Source organism: Podarcis bocagei (genome assembly GCF_964188305.1).
Source record: "Podarcis bocagei genome assembly, chromosome: 13".
NCBI lineage: Eukaryota > Metazoa > Chordata > Lepidosauria > Squamata > Lacertidae > Podarcis > Podarcis bocagei.
In genome coordinates, this window is record NC_138138.1 from 57,514,751 (window position 1) to 57,534,695 (window position 19,945).

The 19,945-nt window shown below is 57.8% G+C and overlaps 3 protein-coding genes across 5 annotated transcripts; 1 reads left to right on the forward strand and 2 right to left on the reverse strand.

Annotated features, from left to right (window-relative positions):
* Window positions 1-1,603: 1,603 nt before the first annotated feature.
* Window positions 1,604-3,415, forward strand: LOC308571636 (uncharacterized protein). Its single transcript, XM_081167270.1, has 7 exons — window positions 1,604-1,745; window positions 1,847-1,925; window positions 2,042-2,094; window positions 2,177-2,231; window positions 2,325-2,374; window positions 2,492-2,544; window positions 2,729-3,415. The coding sequence occupies exons 1-7, from the start codon at window positions 1,660-1,662 to the stop codon at window positions 2,800-2,802; spliced, it is 450 nt and encodes a 149-aa protein (XP_081023396.1). The 5' UTR covers window positions 1,604-1,659; the 3' UTR covers window positions 2,803-3,415.
* Window positions 3,416-8,285: 4,870 nt separating this feature from the next.
* Window positions 8,286-12,078, reverse strand: BACC1 (BPTF associated chromatin complex component 1). 3 transcript variants are annotated; one of them, XM_081168967.1, is made up of 6 exons: window positions 11,971-12,078; window positions 10,823-10,917; window positions 9,663-9,764; window positions 9,218-9,396; window positions 8,984-9,088; window positions 8,286-8,711 (listed from the first exon to the last, which is right to left on the reverse strand). In XM_081168967.1, exons 1-6 carry the CDS (start codon window positions 11,989-11,991, stop codon window positions 8,707-8,709), a joined length of 507 nt encoding a protein of 168 aa, XP_081025093.1. In that variant the 5' UTR covers window positions 11,992-12,078; the 3' UTR covers window positions 8,286-8,706. The 3 variants fall into 3 exon arrangements, with proteins under 3 accessions (XP_081025093.1, XP_081025092.1, XP_081025094.1); XM_081168966.1 differs by having other exon boundaries at window positions 8,287-8,715; window positions 11,971-12,077; XM_081168968.1 differs by lacking the exon at window positions 9,663-9,764 and having other exon boundaries at window positions 8,287-8,715; window positions 11,971-12,077.
* Window positions 12,079-13,775: 1,697 nt separating this feature from the next.
* On the reverse strand, window positions 13,776-17,299 carry RNASEK (ribonuclease K). The gene is made up of 3 exons (XM_081167650.1): window positions 17,124-17,299; window positions 15,270-15,346; window positions 13,776-14,968 (listed from the first exon to the last, which is right to left on the reverse strand). The coding sequence occupies exons 1-3, from the start codon at window positions 17,199-17,201 to the stop codon at window positions 14,827-14,829; spliced, it is 297 nt and encodes a 98-aa protein (XP_081023776.1). The 5' UTR covers window positions 17,202-17,299; the 3' UTR covers window positions 13,776-14,826.
* Window positions 17,300-19,945: the final 2,646 nt, after the last annotated feature.

Sequence of the window (19,945 nt, forward strand, 5' to 3'; positions counted from 1 at the left end):
GCGCCTTCCTTTTCAACATTGCAATGTATCGTTCTTTCAGAATATTTAGCTGCTGACACATCGCCACGTTGGAAAGCTGGTCTCACCTGGCCCTACTCATGACGTAAAGGTAAAGGGACCCCTGACCGTTAGGTCCAGTCGTGGCCGACTCTGGGGTTGTGGCACTCATCTCGCTTTACTGGCCGAGGGAGCCGGCGTACAGCTTCCGGGTCATGGGACCAGCATGACTAAGCCGCTTCTGGCGAACCAGAGCAGCGCACGGAAACGCCGTTTACCTTCCCACCGGAGCGGTACCTATTTATCTACTTGCACTGGTGTGCTTTCGAACTGCTAGGTGGGCAGGAGCAGGGACCGAGCAACGGGAGCTCACCTCGTTGCGGGGATTCGAACCACCAACCTTCTGATCGGCAAGCCCTAGGCTCTGGGGTTTAACTCACAGTGCCACCTGCGTCATGAGCTAACTGGGGCCAATTCCATTGGATGTGTCGTTTCTCTCCACATTGGTAACACCCCAATGAAGTCTGTTACGGAAAAATTCTGGGTGCCGGTTTACTCCGCTGCTCCGTTCGCTGGGCTGCCACTTCCCACTGGTCTTGTCAGCAAAAGAAGGAATTCCCAGCAAAGTACCGTGGTACCTTGGTTCTCAAATGCTTTGGTTCTCAAACTCCAAAGTAAGTGTTCCGGTTTTTGAACATTTTTCGGAAGCCGAACATCCAATGCAGCTGTCAGCTATTGTTTCCAGGGCACCTGCACCAATCAGAAGCCAAACCTTGGTTGTTGAACCTTTTGGAAGTCAAATGGACTTCCAGAACAGATTAAGTTTGGCGCTTTTGTTTTTCCTATTTATTTTTCTTTCTTTTTTAAAGTTTTTAGTTTAATTTGTTCTTGTGACTGTGTGGAACCCAAATTTTGCAACCTTTCCCCCTAGCAGGATTTCTCCATTCCCTCCATCGCCTCTGTCATCTGTTTCTGAAGCTTTTCCAACTCTACAGTATCCATTTTATCCTCTTTTTTTTAGTTGTATGCTGCTGTGCAGTTATATGTGTGGGGTGCTGCTGTTTATAATAACAAATGCAAACAATAAAAACCATATAAAAAGCTAAACTCAGAAATCAGCTAAGCTTTGTGGAGCGAAGTCTTGCCTGCCTGGGCTTGTCCGAATAGAAACCTGACCGGCAGGTGTTTGGCGGTGGAGGCCATCTCCAGTGGCAGGGAGTTCCACAGGGCGGGCAGATGGCACTCGTTCCCCGTCTTGGGCAAGTGCCAAGGGCGCCCCTGCAAGGCAGGAAGGGCGGCCTTCAGAGGATGCCTCCCGGGGGGGTCTCGCAGGATTGGGGGTCCCACGCGGGGGGGGGGTCTTCTCTTTGCCGAGGGACCTTTCTCCCCCGCCCTGCCCGGGCTCCTTTTCACGTGCAGGTGTGTATGCGTGCGCGCGTGTATTCTGCCCCCTCCTCCCGTGCACTTCCTTCCCGCGACCACTGGGGGAGGAGGGGGCGGAGTCTTCTCGGGGGCGGGGCTCCCCTAGGGGCGGCTCCCCCTCCCGGCCTGCCCCCCCCCCGCGAGGAAGTATTTGCACGGAGCCGCCAGAAGAGCCCCCCCCCTCGCCGCCTCTTCCTCCGGGGGGGCTGGGATGCGAGGCGTCGGGCTGGGGGGCCCCCCATGGAGCGCATGGAAGTGGAGCCCAGCGGGGCGGGGGGGGCCCTGCGGAGGTCCAACAGCGCCCCCCTCCTGCCGGGGTCCTGCGGGTAGGAGAGGGGGGTCCGCGGCCGGGGGGGGCAGGAGGGGGGTCCCGGCCCAGCCCGTGACGCAACTCACCCCCCCCCCGCCTTTCTTTCCTTCCTTGCAGGACCCCCCCGCGGAAGGAGGAGCCGGCCGGGCCCCCCCGGAGCCGCCGCAGCAGCGTCTGCCTGGACAGCGGGCTGGGGGTGAGCGCCCCCCCCCCATAGCCGCATTGCAAGGGGGGGCTCTGCATGTGGGGCCCCCCCAAATGAAAGCCCCGCTTGCAAAGGCTCATCGCCCTTTCCCCCTTTTCTCTTGCCAGGTTGAGGCCATGAGCGAGACGCCCCCCAGAGTATGGGGGTCCCCCAGCAGCAGGTGAGGCTTTTCTTTTAGGGGGTGCAAAATGGGGGGGCACCTGGCCCCGCAGCTCCAGCTTCAGCTTGTCCTGCTTTTGCAGGGCGCCCCCCGGCGGCCTCCACGGCGGCAGCCCCGGCCCGGGAACCAGCTATGGGGTGAGTGTGGGGCGCAGAGGAGAGCCGGGGAGGGAGGGGGTTCTCAGGGCGGGGCAGGGCCCCCCTAACTGTTTCCCTCTCTCTCTCCCCCAGTTTTCCAGCCCCCCCAGTGCTGTGACCCCCCACTCCTGGCAGCTCCAGAGGTGGGTCGGAGGGGGAGGATTGCAGGGGGTTGGGATGGATGACCCTGGGGGTCCCACCTCTGCTATAGCAGGTGAACTGACATGACCTTTCCCCCCCCATCTGCTCCCCTCTTCCAGGCTCCCCTCCTCCCCAAGGACCCCCCCAACGCTGGAAACCCTGAAGAGGAAAGGTAGAAAAAGAAAGGGGGGTGTAATTATTTGGAAGAACATGAGAGTTGTCGGTGGGGGGGCCCAGTCTCTGTGGGGGGATCCAAGAGTGTGAGCAAAATGGGGGTAACCTGGGAGGGGGCTGTTACAGGGGGGGCACAATACTGATTCTCTACCCCTCACCCCCATCTCTGCTTCTCATTGCAGGAGGACTGGACATCGACTCCCCCCCGAAAAAGCTCTTTGTGGCGGGGGTCCCCCTCACGCCCCCAGCCCCATAGCTGACCCCCCCCAGGCGACGGCAAAGGGCACCCCAGCTCCATTCCTTGTGTTGGGGGGTTCACATCAGGCTGTGCTCGGAGCTGGTCTTCGTTGTGGGGGGGGAGATACCCTCCAGCAGGAAATAAGGGAGTCTTCTTTAAACTTCCCCCCAACATCCCCACACAAAGTGGGGGGCACCCTTGGAGTTTCTCAGGTGGGGAAGCCCAGGAGGGACTTTGCATTGGGGGGGGGGGCAGAAGTGTTATTCCCTGACTTCACTGGGACAAGGATGCCCCCCCCCAGCAAGAACTGTGTACCAAGATGGACTGAAAGGAGTCTCTTATCACACCCCCCACCCTTCTGCTACCGAATCATGTACTGTATAAACCATGTTTTGGGGGGGGGGCATTTGCAGGATTATTTTTCTATTCTATGTATATATATATAATTTGTACATATCTTCTATAAATATATAATATATATTTTTCTGTTAGGGAATCGGGGAGGGGGTTGCCCTGGGGGTTGGGGGGGCATTGCTTGAAACAGGGCACCCCCCCCCTTGCCACTCCTGGTGGATCTGCTGTGCATTTTGCAATTCTGTAATAAAAGGACCTTGAAGCAAGGACCCCACTGGCTCCTTATTGGCTTTGCATTTTTGGAAGGGGGGGGGAGTTTAAAAATGCCTGCAGGCAAGAAGAATGTGCCCCACAAGGTGGTTTGGTGGCGGGGGGGGGGGGCGGCGAATTACAGGAAATGAAAGCCCAGCGGAAGAGGAAGAGGCCCTGCCAGCTGGGGGGGGGGGTGTCATCTCGCAAAAAAAATCCTTTCCTGGAAAAGAATCGTCTCCCAACACATACAGCTGCCCCCCTCAAAAAAAATGAAGAATGCCACTGCTGCCCTACCACCCAACCAGCTGCCCCCCCCAGCAAAAAAATCATATGCAATTGGTGGTACCAGATCCACAAGCAAAAGGGGGTTGGACTAGATGTCCCTTGGGGTCCCCGCGCCATGAAACGCAGGACCCCCAGCACAACTATTGGGGCTCCCTGCCCTGGAGGAAACAAGCCCCCCGCCGCCCTTTGACCTTTGCTGCCCACAGGTTGATTGACACTTCCTCCCGGGAACCTGCTGCCCCTCCCCCGCCCTGGGCCAGGCCTGGCTTCTGCAGAGGTCAAACGGAGGCCGTTGCCCTTTGACCTCTCCTGCTAGGGGCGGCCAAGCAGCTTTTGGGGGGGGGCTGCTCTGAGATGAAGGCGGAGAGGGAGGGGGCCTGCAGGGGGAGAGGGGTCAAGGGGCGCCCCCCAGCCCCTGCCTGGGAGGGGGCACATGCCCTGTGCCAGGGGAGGCCGGCCTGCCTTGCCAAGGCCCCGTTTTGGGCAGGGTGGGGGGGCTTGGCGCTGCCCGGTAAAGCCGGCTGGCGTTTTGCATCGGCAGATTCAACAGCCTCGGTGGCAGGAAAGCGAGAGGCGCACAACACACACACACACACACAGAGAAACACACTGGCCTGGCTTGTGGAGAAAAGCACACTCACACGGGGGGGGATCTGGGGGGGGGCTGCAAGGCCGAAGCCTGGCCCCGTGCCGTGGGGCGCCCTCCGTCCGGGGGGGGGGTGGAGGGAGCCAGAGTGGCCGTTTGAAAAGCTGAGCCGCTGCCAAGCCAGCCTTGCAAGTTGGCACCGTGTCAAAGTCAGCTGGGGACGTTGAAGCTGGCGGGAGACGGAGCCGCTCAAAAGCTATTTTTCCCCCGGGGAGCGCCTGCCCGGATCCGCCCCAAACTCCGCACGCCGCCAGTGGGGCACCAAGGCTCCCCCCTGAATTTTTTGCAGATTTTTCCAAGCGCCCCAAAGGGGCTTTTTCAAGTGTAGAAACTTGCGTAGGGGGAAAAAGGACCAGGCTTTTCTCCGTTCACCCCTGCTCTTTTTTTCTCTCTCTCCCTCTCTCGTTGCCTCCACAATCGCACGGAAAAGGGCTGGCAGCTCCTGGGGGGGCCTGCTTTGGGAGGGGGCCCCTCTTATTTTCTTTTATTTCCTTTTACCCCCCCCCCACACCCTCCGAATCTGGACTCCCTGGAAAAATCTAAGAGTGGGGCGAGCTGGAAGGGGGTCCCCCGATTCTGGGACCTGAACAAAAAGCGGGGGGCCAGTTTTTCCTCCCTTTTGCAGGAGGGGGGCCACACGCACACAAACCCCACGCGGATCCAGAGCGGGCATCGTGCCAGGACTGGGTGGCAAAGGCATCAGGGCCCCCTCTTGCTATCTCTCCGTGGGTGTAAAAGTGCTTTTTAAGGGCTTCTGGAAAACTCGCCCCCCCCCCAGCGCCCGGATGGGGGCAATGGGGCAGCAGAGGAGGTAAGTTGGAGGTGCCCAGGGAGGTGGCGTGGGGATCGGGGCCGGCTCAGGACTGTCCTTGCCCCGGGAGGAGCAGGGTGTGTTCCTTTCCATGGCTGCAAGTGGGCAGAGAGTGGTGCAGGCAGCTGAGAGGCCTGGCAGGCCCCAGGCAGGATCCAGAAAGTCCAGGAGGGGGGCAACCCCCAGAGGACACCCCGAAATTGGCTTCGTGGGCCAAAAAAAGGGGGGTGGGGGTCTGATCCTGAAACAGAGAAGGGTGAAACCTCACCTCACCAAACCAGCCCCAAAGCACACCCTGTGTGGCTGGAAAACAGCAAAAAGAGGCTCCCAGGACAACAAAGGCTCGGATCTTGCGGGGGTGAAGCCCCCGGGAACCCCAGAATTAGATCGCAAGACACCCCACCATTAAAAGAGAGGAGCCCGGCCCCCCCTGCGGACCCCCTCCTTGAAGAAGAAACCCGTCATTTACAGAGTACACCACATCCTGCCCTCAAAGGCGTCGCCTCTTCCTCCCAGAGGAAGGATCGGGCCCCGGACACCTCTTGGGTGTCTCACTGCAAAACAAAGGGGTGGGGTTGTTGTTTTCCAGTGGTGGGGGGGATCACGCCACCCCCACCCGAGAACCCCGAAATTTAAGGGCACCCACCACAAAAAAACAGCAGCTGGACACTCTGAAGCAAAACAGGTTCCTTTTTACTCTCCCTCCTCCACAATAAAAAAATAAATCAAGCCCCCCCCAATATTTCGATCCCTCACCCCACAAAATATGTATATAAGCTTTCAGAGCCTCTAACCCTGAAAACAGGGAAATATTGAGAGCACGGCTTGGGCCCATCGATGATTTGACTGCCATCCGCCCCACTGCCAGTCCCTGTACCCCAAAAACAGCATTTTGTGGGTGTCCTTTCAACTCATTGCCCACAAATGAGCACCCCCTGCTCCGAAAAAAACCACAAAACCCCACACCCCCAGCCCTCCAGGGACACCCCTCTCCAATTCCTCTAATTTCCCCGGTTTTCCTTTTGAGCAAATCACACCCTTTGGCTCTTGAGGAGGAGCTGGGCCAGCCAGGCGAAGGCTCCAGGCGCCTTGAACTCCTCTTCGGCCATTTGCAGCATTGGAGAAAATAGGTGGGGAGGGTGGAGAGACGGGAAATGGACGCGGTGAATTCACTTAAAAAGAGTTTGGGGTCACTTTTTTGAGGGGGTGGGAGAATGAGATACCCCTGCAAAAATTAATAATAATGGAATTAAAGTGAACACTTCATTTCCAGTTAAAATGGAACATGGCGAAACGGGGGGAGCAGTTATTATTATTATTATTATTATTATTATTATTATTATTATTATTATTATTATTATTATTATTTTATTCATACCCTGCCAATCTGGCTGGGTTTCCCCTGCCACTCTGGGCGGCTCCAAACAGAAAATTTAAAAAATGATAAATACATCAAACATTAAAAACTTCCCTAAATAGGGCTGCCCAGCATGTTGCGGGGGGGGGGGGGGTTGGCGGTAGTTTTAGAGGACAAAAATGCTATTTTCTTTGTAACTGAAATAAGGTCTGCCAAAGAAATTTCGGGAATAATGGGGAAGGCAGGGCTTTGTCCGGACTGCACACAGACCCACCGCTCCCCACAAAGTGGGAGGGTCCCAAGTTCTGAGGCGTCGGCCTGTCCCATCTACCCCCCCCCAATAGGGAGGGACGGGTTCTTTTGGGGAGGACAAATGCCCCCCCCCCCGGACCCACGGCCTTTTGAGGGTGCAGCCGGATGTGTGCACAATTGCATGACCCCCCCCGCCACCCCATCCCTTGGCATGAATTGCTTGTGTGCATATTGTGGCGGGGTGGGGGGGGTGGTGCCCCTTGAGCAGCCAGGAAGGGGGGGTCTGGGCCTTGCCCCCCGCCCGGTCCATTTCCTCCTGCTATGCCACTGCCCTTGGGGGGGGGCACCCTGGCTGCTCCGTGTTCCTCATGGGGTGGGGGTGGCGAGCCCACCAGCTACTTCGGGAAGGGGTTTGGGGTGGGGGGACACAGGGACGCGTTTCCCGAAATGCAGGCCTTGCACAGAACTGCCGAGCCAGGCAGGGTCCCGGGGGTCATCTAGTCCAACCCTCCGCAGTGCAAGCACGGGTTCAAGACTGGCCAGGCGGCAGGGGTACAAATAATAAAATTATTATTCGTTATGATGATGAAGATAAGAGAGCCCCCCTACCTACCAACAAACACACACACTGTGATTTTATCCCAGTTTCACAAGCTCCTTCCTGACACCCCCCCCCCCAAGATACAGGCCCCCTTCTTCCCACCCCTTTTCTCTCCACCCCTCAGGAGTGGGAAATGGCACAAGCGAAACCGAAGGCGCTGAGGTCGGCAGGACTGAACTTGCATGGTGAGCGTGTCGGGGGGGGGCAGAACAAGCAATGCTCCGGAGCCCCCAGCACTGACTCCCCCCCCCGCCCCCCCCAACAGTTCTGGACCGGATCCTGCTTCCGCCCAAGCAGCACAACATGGTTTGTTTGGTGGTCTGGGAATCCACAAACCGTCTTGTGGTGTTGACGCGAGCGCAGACAGGACTTCGAGGGGGGAAGAGAGTGGGGGGGCTCTCCAGCCCCCCACATGATGGAAAGCAGATGCCCCCTCTGGACACCCCCCCCAGCGGACCGCGCCCCCCCCTCCACACTGAGGCTCGTCCCGCCGTAGCAGCACAGAAATATTGGCACTGCCTTGTCCAGCCAGTATTGCTTGTGCTGCTCCCGTGGGCCTGGCACACACACAGGGGGGGGGCTGGAAATGGGGGGTGAGGAGATGGGGGGCACGTAAAAAAGAGGCTGGGGAGAGGAAATGGCGAGGGGGGGCGGAGACGTCCTGCTCTGCTCACCTTCTCAATACAATACAGTATATTTATTGTCATTGTCCCATACAGAACAATGAAATTCTCCCACCAGAGGACTCTCCCTCCACACCTGCCAGGCCGCCCCCTCTCAGCCCCTGGGTCCCAAATTGCTGGGGGGGGGAGGTCTGTGTGTCATCAGTGCCCCCCCAATCCCTGGTGCTGCTGTCTCCAGAGGCCTCGGGCGCAAGACGGGATGCTCAAAGAGACAGGAGACCCAGGAGGGAGGCAGGAGGCTTTTATTGCTACCATCATCATCATATAAAAGGACAAAACCACACTGGGGGGGGTGAAGGAGTCAAGGGGGCCTCCGTGGGTCAGCAGGGAATGAGGGCAGCCGCATCCATCATGGCAGACAGGTGAGGAGTGGAGCGTGAGAACGCCCAAGTGGGGAAGAAGGGGGCAGCCCCCCAACTCCTCAACCTCTCCTCTCCCCACTGGGGGGGGCAAAGATCCAGGAGGAGGTTGAGCAGCTGAGATTGATACCCCCCCTTCCCAGAGGCAGGACCAGAGGAGGAGGACCAGTCCTTGGCCTGGAGTGGCAGTGCTTGCATGGGGGGCCACGAGATTGGGGGGGGGGAAGAGAGCCCCCCACCGGAGGGCAGGGGCAAGCGGTCCGTCAGCGGGAGAGGAGGGGCAAGTCTGTGCCAGGGGTCATGAGGAGTCCAGAGTCCAGATTCAGGCTGTCTAGAAAGAGAGAGAGAAAGGACCAGGGAGCTGGAGGGAGGGGGGAACGGGGGGGGCACAGTCCAATCCACCCATAAGGCCCCTGCCCCACCCAGCGGGGGGAGCCCAGCCCCCTAACCCGGGGACATTTCACACCCAGCACCTCTCACCCAGCCCACCAACCAAACCCCACAAAGTAGGTGTGAGGAGCCAATTCCCCATGGGGGGGGAGAGAAAGAGAGGGAGGGAAGGGCCCCCCAGCACCCACTCGGGACCCCCGAGTCTTTACCCTGGTCGAAGTTCAGCTTCTTGGCAGGGGGGGCGTCTCCCAAGCCTTCAATGTCCACCAGGTCGCTGTGGGCGTCAGAGTCGTTCAAAGCGCTGAGGGTCACGTCTGTTGGAAGGGGGGGAGACCCTGTTTAATGGGGGGGTGAGCATGCAGACCCCTGCTCCTGGTACAGAGAGAGACCCCCCCCAAGACAGAGAGAGAGAGAGAAAGCCCCCCCCCCCCGGTCCCACTCACCAGACGCCTTCTGCTTCTTCGCAGGGGGAGCCGAAGGGTCGGGGTGGCTGCCTGCCCCCTGGGTGGAGGGGGGGCCTTGTGGCTGCCCCTTGCGGGCCCCCTTCTTGGGGGACTCCGAGGGGAGGGGCAGCCCGCTGTCCTCATAGACCTTCCGCTTGGCCGCCCCTTTCAGCTGGGCCCTGGGAGTCGGGGGGAGAGGAGGGAGAAGAGGTCAGATTCCCTCAACAGGAGCGCGGTGCAGTGGTTAGAGAGCCAGACACCCCCCTTCCAAAGCCTGGGCTTCTGGGCCTGGCCTACCTCACAGGGCTGCGGTGAGGAGAGCAGGATGCAAAACGGAAATAAAGAAGCTTGATGCGTCCAGCACCTGCTTCCTACGCTGCCCTGTGGAGCAGCCTCTCTAGAGCTGTGCAAGGACCCCCCCCCCCCGCCCCCCAACAGCCCTTACACAGTCCGGTCTTTGATGAGAGCACTGATGCGGTTAAGGTCGTCTCCAAAGCGCTGGACGGAGGCCCGGAGCAGGGAGATCTCCGCATCGGTCCATTTGGCCCTGGGGGGGGGGGGACAGTGGGGAGTGGGGGGTCAGGATTCTTGCACCGCTGCTACCTGCTCCTCCTCCCGCCCCTTCTGCTGCCAGGGATGCCCTTCAAGCAACATTCCCACCCCCAAAATGCAAAAAAGTGCATGCAAGCTCTTGACCCTCCCTATGGGAGAACCTATGGGTGGGAGGGTTTGGGTGCTGGGTGGGGTCCGCAGAGGGGCCCAACTGCGTTTCTGTGGCACTTGGGACCTCAGAACTGGTGCTGGGCCATGCAGTTATCTGAATGTTCTTAATACAATATATAAGATATATTTAATACTGTTCTATACTACACACACCTAGATCTATCTCCAGAGCCCTTTGTATGGCAACTTGCAATTTATACATATAGTATAGATAGAATCACAGGCCCGTGCAGAAGCACGTCAGTTGGGCACATGGAAAAAGGTCGTCCCCAGCTATGTGATGATTTTAGTGCTCAGAGGGGGGCACACCTAGGGGTTAGTGCAAAAACTAGGGCCAGGGCCTTTTCAGTACTGGCCCCGCTCTGTCCCAAGAGACCAGGGCCCTGTGGGACTTGACATCTTTCCGCAAGGCCTGCAAGATGGAGCTGTTCCGCCTGGCCTTTGGTTTGGACTCGGTCTGACCCTTATGGTCTTGATCTATGGGCTACTTTTAAAATGAGACTGCATTTTAAATTGCATTTTAACCTGTATTTTAAATTGGTTTTTTCCCCTATTATGTTTTTACTGTAATTTTACTGGTGTTAGCCGCCCTATTTATTATTATTAAAAACCACTGCTCTCCGCTGTGGCTCAGAGTGGCTAGGAACCCACCAGCTCACCTGCCCGCTATGAAGAGCACAAAAGTTGACAAAATGCAGCCTTTCTGAGTTTCCAGTCCATTTCCTTGCCAAGGTGCAAGGGAGCCGAGGGATACCTCTGGGTGCAGCCTGTGGAGCATGCATCCCACCTTGCCCCCTTGGAAGAGAGGGGCAGCCCCCTGACTGAGACCACAGAAGCATCGGTGGGGGGACCTCCCTCCCTCCCTCCCTCCTTGGGGCTCACCCGGCTGGCGAGGAGTCGGCCACGGGGTGCAACTGCATGGTCAGCTCGCCCAGCTTGGTGAACGCGGCGCCAGCGGCAGAGAAGATCTCGCCCACCTGTGGAGGGGAGAGAAGTGGGTTGAAGAAGGCAGAGGGGAGAAAGGGTGGGCAGGGGGTGGGCAGCTGCAAAGCCCCCTTGCCCTCCACCAAAGGTATTTTTGCTTGTGGAAATAAGGGGGGTGGAGGAGAGATGGGGGAGGCATGCAGAACACCCCCACACCTGCCAGGAGACGTGCTTCTTTGGATGCCTCTGAGCATGCACAGAGTATGTTATTTATTTGTTTGTTTGTTTGTTTGTTTGTTCGTTTATTTAATTTGTATACTGCCCTTCGTCTGTAGATCGCAGGGCTGTTTGCAACATCAAAACACAAAATAAATAGCTTTAGGGAAAACAAAACAATAACCAAGGACTTTTTTTCTGGCTGGATCTCAGCTCAGGCCCCTCTCAGGTGGCGCCATTGTCATGAGAACACGGGAGAAGCCTGCGGTGAGCTCTGGGGCCTCTTTTTCTGGAAAAACTGCAGATAACCCCAAGCACTTTTGGAAGGCCAGAGGCCTGTGAGAAGAGGAATGCTTTCTTCCTGGTGCTGAAAGGCAGATAACGGAGGCGGCAGGCAGGCAAGTCTTCCGCCAAGGGGGAGCCCCTGCAGAAAAGGCCCCGTTCTGGCTCTCTCAGGGGAGAGGGAGGCGAAGAAGGGCCTCTGGCCAGGAGGAGGAGGATCTCGGGGTCCGGGCAGGGAGAGAGGCGGCCCTTGGGGGTCCCGACCTGCTGAAGGCTTTATAGCTCCAACCCAGCCCTTTGAGCGGGGAGCCAGGCTGACCCTCTTGCAACCGGGGCCCTCAATTCTGCCCTGAGCTGCCTGGGACCCCCAGGGGTCATCCAGCCCAACCCGCCGCAGTGCGGGAAGTGGGGCTCCCCATCCCTTGAGCCGAAGCTGCGGGGTCTCGGGCGGGACCCTCGGGGAGGCCGAAGAAGGGCCAAGCAGCCCCGGGAGGGAGGGAGCGAGCTCTGCCCTCCTCCTCCCGCCGCGCGGCACTCGGCCCATGCTCAGAGGCACCCTCCCCCCTCCCAGAATCCTTGGCGGCGGCGCTCCCCCCCCCCGCCGGTACCTTGGTGGAGGCGGACGTCATGGCGCCCCCGCCGCTCCGGGAAGGAGACCCGGCCGCTCTGCTGCCTCCCCTCGCCGACACTCTATGCTCCCGCCCTCGCCCGTCTCCATGGCGACCGCGCTTCCTCTCCGCCCTTCTAGGCCTCGCGCTCCTCTATGCCGCGGACGCTCCTTTCCTCTCCCCCCCCTCCTGGCGCTGCCAATGGGGAGCAAGGCCTCGGAGGAAGGGGCGGGACTTCGGCCTCGTTCTGGCGGGAAACATAGGCCCCTCTAGCCCGAGGAGGACCCGAGGCTCTATGGGCGCCGCTGCCCGGCCTCTCCCTGCTCATGGAGGCACGTGACACCCGCCCCAAGGAAGCAAGAGAAGCTGAAGAGCCCTTGTGACTGCGGAACTCCCTGCCCCGAGACAGGCCTTCAGGAGGGGAGGGGGTCGCCTGGGCTCCGCCGAACCTCCAGGCCCAGAGGCAGCCCGGCTGCGAGGTCCAGCCCCGGGAGCGAGAGGCGCAGAGTTGGCGGGACCCCCAGGGTCTTCTAGCCCCACACGGGGTTGGAGCCCACAAGCCTGAGACCGAGGGTCGTGTCTTATTTCCTCTTTCGATGCCCCCGCGCTGGGCTGACGAGGCAGGACCCTTCGCAGCAGGAGGCAGGGAAGGGAACATCTTCCGGGGGGAGCTGCGAGGGTGCAGCCCCTTTGGTGCGAGCGAGAGAAGGGCCAAGATCCACAGAGGGTGAAGGCCTCTGCAGTTTCTTCTTTCTTCCCACTTTCTTTTTTTCTTTTCCCCCTCTTATGTTTTTTTATATATTAGCTTGGTTTGTATTGTATCCTACGCTGAAAAGTTTCAATAAAAAATTATATCTATATAGAAATGAGTTTCATGCTCTACTGCTGGACCAATCGCAGAGTGTGATAGGAAGGGAAGATACAGGCTGCGCAAGCGTGCCAGAAGGCAGGTCTTCCTTCACTTCGCCACCCCAGAGGCACACTCCTCCATCGCCTCCCGGGACAGAAGGCTGCCAGCAACATTTACAGGTGGGCAGCACCAATGGAGATTAGAGACTTTGAGGTGTGCGGTGGGCACAAACTCCCCCCCCCCCATGACTCAGTGGTCCAGAGAGCTTCCTGCCCTTTCTGCATTTGAGTCTTGGCATCCTCCTGCCTTGCGTGGACCCAGAGGGCCCCACATGAATGGTTTAAATTGGGATTGATGGGTTATTGTATTTTTGACAGCTTCTTATTAACTGGAGCCTCCTGTGAGCCTTTCCTGCCCCAACGTTTTGCTAGATTCACAACAAAGCACAAACTTGCTTCTGTGTGGAAGCAACCGGCAACGTCAAACAAACTGAGGCAGAAGGCGGCAATACATGGTGAAGAGCCACGATAGCCATGTTCTGCCTCCACTATCTGGGCAGTGAATGCCTCTGAGTACAAGTTCCTGGGGAACGTGTGGGGTGAGTTGCTGTTGCACTCAGATGCCTCCCTGTGGGCTTATTGCCTCTGGGGCCCCCAGCTGCCCACTGTGAGGACAAGATGCTGGACCCCTTCGGCCTCATCCGGGAGCCAGGATCTTCTGGTGTCCTTATGGAACCTCCAGGTCCAGAGACAGTCTATCTTCATTCCTAAGACCTTTGGGGTATTTGGCCACTGTGAGGTCAATAGGTCCCCGTTGGCCTGACCCAACAGCCAGGACCTTCTGGCGTTTTCATAGCATCCCAGGCTTCCCTCTCTCCCTGAAAGCCAAGTACAGAGAATGGGGGCGGGGCGAGGGAGGGAGTCGAGGAAGAGGAACAGAAAAGCAAAGCAGCCCACACAGATCAAATGCTGTTTATTGCACAGGTGACCAAACGGAGAGAGAGGAGGACAGCTTTCAACACGTTAGTCCCCTGGGTGCACAACCAGACCCCCCCCCCACCTCAGAGCCCCTCCCTCCCAACACCACATCCTGATCGAGGGAGTTGCTCAGGGGACACCCCGTCGTACAGCATACACGCATTCCACTCTCAAATCTGCAGCTCTGAGCAGCCACTTCCAGGCCAAGTCTGCAAGTCAAGTGTGATGGGGCAAGTGAGCTTGCAGCCCCATGCGCCAGCTGGGGGGGGGGCTGTTGGCAACAGGGGCAGAGACTAGGGCAAGTTGCCTGGCCACGCCTTGGTCCTACAAGAAGAGAGGCAACGTCTGCACAACAAACACTGGGGAAGAAACACCCAAGTTCTAGGATCGAGACACAAACGGGACTGGGACTGGAATGGGCTGGCTCTTTCAAGCTAACCTCCCCGGTTAAAGAGACAACAGAGACTTGGAAAAGAAGAGGTGGGGGCTGTTTTCACTGTACACATACTGCGGGGGGGGGGTGCGCCTTGTGCTATTTACAGAACAACCCCGGCACAGAGGTTCTGCCAGCCGAAACCAGCCCTTGCTGGTCTTTGATGGCGAGCAGAGGCCATCGCAGGGAGGGCGTTGGCAGGCAGAAGTGGGCCATGTGATGCACTGGGGGGGGGCAGGGGGGAGAGAGAAGGTGCAGCAGCCAAGAGCAGCCCTGGATATGTCCCTTTCGTAAACTAGGTGCTCCAGACCAAGTTGGGAAACTGCACTTTACCCGCACAAACACACACGGATATATATATGATTTAAAAGGAAATATTCCCCCCTCTCTCCCCACCCACCAGCCCCCTTCCCCAGCCGCCAGACCCTGGACTTGGGGTGACCAGAGGATCCGCTGCGTGGAGAACGAGGGCTGAGGAACCCCAAAGCAGGGCCCCAATGTCCAAAGAGGGAATAAATATCAGAGGCAGAAGGAGAGGGCGGGCCGTCCCCACCGGCAGGAGGCTGGAGCCTGGGGGCTGGGCGTGGGGGGCGCCATTAGCGGACCATGTACTCCTTCCGTTTGTTGAGGCGCACTTGGCAGAAGGAGAAGCCCCCCAGGAGGACGTAGAGGCCGGCCGCGATGAAGCAGTTGTAGCTGACTTGCTCATACAGGGCGTAAATCTTGTCTGGACCACCTCTGGGGGGCAGAGAGAGAGGAAGAGGGTGGTCAGGTTCCCAGCTCCCACAGGACACACCCACCCACCCAGCCCTGCCCCACAGTTCCTCCAGAATCCCACTTCACAACCCCCTTTCCCTCCTGGAGCAGCAGCTAACCCAAGGCAGTGGCGGGGGGGGGGGAATGTTTGGCACCCACCAGGTGTGGGTAGGTGGGTGGGAGATGGGAACAAGTTCTCCTTCCTGGCTGATCCTCCCCCCCTTGCCAGCCGCAAGGCTGATGCTGCCGCTGCTGCCCACCACCCCACAGGGAAAGAACTCACGTGAAGTCATCTTCGTTGGTGGGGACGTCCTCAATAAGGACCGCTGAGTGGACATTGAAGAAGATTCCCAGCAACACCTAAAAAAGCAGAGGAGAAACAGGGGTGGTCTCTCCGGGGAGTGGAGGGCAGGGGGAGCCACAGTGGCCACCCCCCCTACAGTAGTTGTAGTACTAGTAATTCTTATTACATACATTCATTTATGCCCCACTCATCTGGCTAGGTTTCCCCAGCCACTCTGGGCAGCTCCCAACAGAATATTAAAAACACGATAAAACATCAAACATTAAAAACTTCCCTAACAGGGCTGCCTTCAGATGTCTTCTAAAAGTCAGATAGTTTTTTATTTCCTTGACATCTGATGGGAGGGCGTTCCACAGGGCGGGTGCCACCACCGAGAAGGCCCTCTGCCTGGTTCGCTGTAACCTTGCTTCTCACAGGGAGGGAACTGCCAGAAGGCCCTTGGAGCTGGACCTCAGCATCCAGGCTGAAGGATGGGGGTGGAGACACTCCTTCAGGTCTACTGGACTGAGGCCATTTGGGGCTTTCATGGTCAACACCAACCCTTTGAACTGTGCTTGGAAATGGACTGGGAGTCAATGCAGGTCTTTCAAGACCAGGGTTATGTGGTCTCAGCGGCCGCTCCCAGTCACCAGTCCAGCTGCCATATTCTGGATTAGTTGTAGTTTCTGGGTCACCTTCAAAGGTAGCCCCAGGTAGAGCGCATTGCAGTAGTCCAAGCAGGAAATAACCATAGCCTGCACCACTCTGGCCAGACAGTACACAGGCAGGCGGGGAGGGTCTCATCCTGCGTACCAGGTGGAGCTGATAAACAGCTGCCCTGGACACAGAATGGACCTGCGCCTCCATGGACAGCTGTGAGTCCAAAACGACTCCCAGGCTGCGCACCTGGTCTTTCAGGGGCACAGTTACCCCATTCAGGACGAGGGAGCGCCCCAGACCCACTGTCCCCCAAAAGGCGGACAAAGAGCAAGCCACAGAATTGAGAGGAGAAACCAGCCCAGATCTCCTTTTGCAGCAGGCACAATCTAAGCCTGAGGAACCCAGCACCCTCTGCAGTGGGGTGGCAAGCCCCTCCAAAAACAGACCCCAAACTACATGCCAGCTGCTTGCTCGGGTCTCCTTTGCCACCTGCCACCCCCCAAAAAAGATCGCACATGAAGGAAACCCTGAACTCCCAGAAGGAACCCTGCCTGAGAGGAGCCCCACCCCTAAAAAGCCACTCAGGTGTCTCCCCTGAAGGTATTCCTGCCCTCTGGCCAGTTACCTGCTGCTCTCTGCACATGCTCCGTCCCCCCGCCTCCTCCTCTGCTGTTTACCCAGCATGCCTCTCTTTAGACAGGCCTGGTTTTTCCCTGGATTCGCCCTGGTGGCCCCCTCGCCCAGTGACTGACACCCGCCTGACTGACACAGTCACCCTTTCCAAGCCTCTCGTGGGGAAGCTGGAGGAGGAAGTGGAGGAGGGGAAAGACTGCCAGTGGCCAAGGGAGACACCCCCGCCCGAAAACAAGCTTCATTACTGAATTCGTGGGAGGGGGCACCTCTCCCCATCACTTTCCCCCCACATTCTGCCCTTGCTCCCAAAAATTTGCCCCCCAAATCCATCTTCCCTTCATTGCACCCTCCCCGCAAAAAAGGGTTCCTTGCAGTTCCGCTTGCTGCTCCTGCTGCACGTCTGAATCAGCCGCTCTGGGTGCAGCAGCCCCGGATCAAGGGACGGGGCCCAAACTCGGATGGATGAATGGGGGGGGGGGGAGAAGAAGCAGCAAGGGCTGTCAGCCCCCCCCGGCCCCGACACGCATCTGGGCGTTCGCACACACACGCATCGCTCCTCACCAGCATGATGACGCCCCAGGCGCTGAGCACGATCCCGCAGGCGGCCATCTTCGGCCCGCAGCAGAGGAGGGAGACCATGGCCCCGTGAAAAGCCCGGCGGAGGGACGGAGAGCGAGCGAGCGAGGATCCCCCGGCTTCGAGCTGCTGCCTGGCCGAGCCGACGCAGCAGACTGAGCCCGCCCCTCCCGGCGCCCTTGGCGGGTCAGCTGCCGGGCGCCACCAATCGCGCCAGAGGAGGAGGGCTTTGCTGCCGCCTCCCCCTCCCGCTGAGCGGAGCAGTGGAAGAGGCCGGCGCTCGGCGCAGGCGCGCCTTGGGCTGGGCTTGGCGCGTCCCATTGCAAGAGCGGGGGGGGGGGAGTTCTGGACGCAGCCAAGAAGAGGAGGACCCTTCCGACCAAGCAAAAGCTTTCCATACTGAAATAAAAATAGAAGCAGCTCTTTTGGAGGGAGGCTGGGCTAGATGACCCTGGGGAACCCCTTCCAATGCTACAATTCCGTCTAGGGAGACAATGGGAGAGTGCGCATTTGGGGGGTGAAGTCAAACCCTTGGAGAGTCGCAGCGCCTGCCGTGGCTGCAGAGACTGATGCAGGAGAGACATGTTTTGTTGCAGCCGGGGCAGAGGAAGGTGGCCGGTTGTGCTGAGGGAGATGCGCCAGGGTGTTTCTTCAATCTGCGCTCCTCCCAGCGGTGAACATGCTGGGAATGTCGGCTGCTTGGGAGAGCACATCTTTGAGACTCCGTCTTGCCGTGTGAGACCCCAAATCCTCCTGACGCAGCACATATTGAGGTGTGTGGAGACGTCACTCCTGGCAGGTGTAAGTTGCCCACGACTCACTTCCATAAATGCTCAGCACGCAAGCCTGGTAGACCTTCATCTTGGTGTTGGACTTTAGCATCACATTCTCCCGTACCCTTTCAGAGAGGTGAGTCGTAGCTGTGGCTGCCTTGCCAATGCGCTTGTCGAGCTCAGCATTGATGGGAGAGGCTGCTGGTTATGGTGGAACCAGCGTGTGGTCACCAGTGCTGATGGCGATGTCCTGATCAGAGATGCTGGTCTTCTTCAAGCCAAACTCCCTGCAGGCTTGGGCAAGACGGTTGAGGAGTCGCTGTAGGCAGGCTTCCTCTGCGGAGTACAGTTCCACGACTCTATTATTGTTTCTCTGTTTGCGGGTGTGGCTGTGTGTTCTGCTGCAGCACATGATCAGAGGAAGAGGAGCTACTGCCAAGAGGAAGCCAGGCTGAAGGAGGAAGTTGGTAGCTAGCAGCAGTCCTACTTGGCTGACTGCAGCCTCTGGGAGCTTGTGACCAGGAGCTCATGCCCAGGGGAGTTTGAGGGAGAGGCTGTGTCCTTAGGACCAAGAGACATTGATAAGTGACCCACAACACCTGTGCCATGTTTGTCTTCCTGCCCAAGAATGTTCAAAACTGCATCTGCAGCCAAGTGCAAGCCGGTTGCCTCGCTGGAAGAGGAGGCACAGGAACGTGAGGCCTTCCTATCCACATTTCGAGCTACCTGGCAAGATGAGGAATTTCTCAATGGAGCAGAGTGGACTGTGCTGGAACAGCACCACAGGTGGGGTGCCCCTAGGGAAGAGGAAGATCGCCTGTTGCAAATGGACGAACCCCTGGAGAAATGTGAAACACAGAAGTAGAACTGTCAGGAGCCAGGCTCCGTCACTGAAGCTGCAAAATCGATTCCATGCCCTCACCTCAGACACCGATTCTGGGCCAGAGAAGCTAGTACAGCAGCTGCCAACCTCACACCAAGGTGGCTGCGAAAGAGACAGCGTACAGAACGATTCCTGCCACTCCCCAGAGGAGGAAGGGATGTGTGGTGGTGATAGGCGACTCCCTACTGAGGGGGACAGAGGCCACAGGGTGCAGAGGTAACAGGATGTCCTGGGAGGTGTGCTGTCTTCCAGGAGCAAAAAATCACAATGTGACAGAGAAATTGCCAAGTCTTATAAAAGCCACGGACCACAACCCCTTCCTTCTGAAACCTGGCGGGATGAGACTCATGAATGACTGGAATGTATCAACTGGGGGGGTATAACCTGTTCAAAAGGAATAGACCAAATGGGGAGGGAGGAGTAGGGGCATTATACGTAAAGGATGTGTATACTTGTGAAGAGATCTGTGACACGGAGCATGGAAGGCAGACTGACAGTATCTGGGTAAAAATTGTAGGAGAGGGAAACAAGAGTGGCCTTACTGTGGGTGTATCCTTGGCCCAAAGGTGGGTATGCCAAAGGAGGATGTCAAAAACACCAGAGTGTTTGGTTCTAGTGCTTTATTGTAAGAAAGGCTAAGCTTACAGTAAATCAGCCTGCTAGATCTCACTGCCACTACAGACACAGAACGGACACCACATCAGTGAGAGGTCACCATAACTTGTCTGCTCTCAATCAAATGTTTATGCACCCTTTATGCACTAAGCAGCATAGGTCACTTTACCCAGAACCTCCTGTCACATCTGGTGGCAGCTGTCCAAAGGATTTCCCCTCTCTGGGCTGAGAGCCCAGCACCCCAAGGCCTACCAATAAAGGCAGCATCAAAGCAAGCCAATTAGCATGTATACAAGCAAGAAAACATATGAGCTCATTCTCACAATTACCAAATATTTTTAAGGTTATCTTGACTACCAAGATGGTGCTTGCAGGCCCTTCCAGGACATTTCACTTTGGTTCAACACAGGGATCTCCAAGCCAGACTGAAGACTTGGGTGATGCCTTCCTAGAGCAGACTACCAGAGGTTCAAACAGGAGAGAGTCATATCCCACCATATCTGTTGGGACTCCCAACTCTGCTAAGAATTGTTGTT

Coding starts and splice junctions, on each gene's coding strand:
- LOC308571636 (XM_081167270.1), top strand. CDS start 1,660: ATGGAGCGCATGGAAGTGGAGCCCAGCGGGGCGGGGGGGGCCCTGCGG. Junction 1,746..1,846: donor CTCCTGCCGGGGTCCTGCGG/GTAGGAGAGGGG, acceptor CCTTCCTTGCAG/GACCCCCCCGCGGAAGGAGG. Junction 1,926..2,041: donor GCCTGGACAGCGGGCTGGGG/GTGAGCGCCCCC, acceptor TTCTCTTGCCAG/GTTGAGGCCATGAGCGAGAC.
- BACC1 (XM_081168966.1), bottom strand. CDS start 11,991: ATGACGTCCGCCTCCACCAAG. Junction 10,918..11,970: donor TGACGTCCGCCTCCACCAAG/GTACCGGCGGGG, acceptor TCCCCTCCACAG/GTGGGCGAGATCTTCTCTGC. Junction 9,089..9,217: donor GAAGAAGCAGAAGGCGTCTG/GTGAGTGGGACC, acceptor CCCTTCCAACAG/ACGTGACCCTCAGCGCTTTG.
- RNASEK (XM_081167650.1), bottom strand. CDS start 17,201: ATGGTCTCCCTCCTCTGCTGCGGGCCGAAGATGGCCGCCTGCGGGATC. Junction 15,347..17,123: donor CCTGGGGCGTCATCATGCTG/GTGAGGAGCGAT, acceptor CTGCTTTTTTAG/GTGTTGCTGGGAATCTTCTT. Junction 14,969..15,269: donor ACCAACGAAGATGACTTCAC/GTGAGTTCTTTC, acceptor TCTGCCCCCCAG/AGGTGGTCCAGACAAGATTT.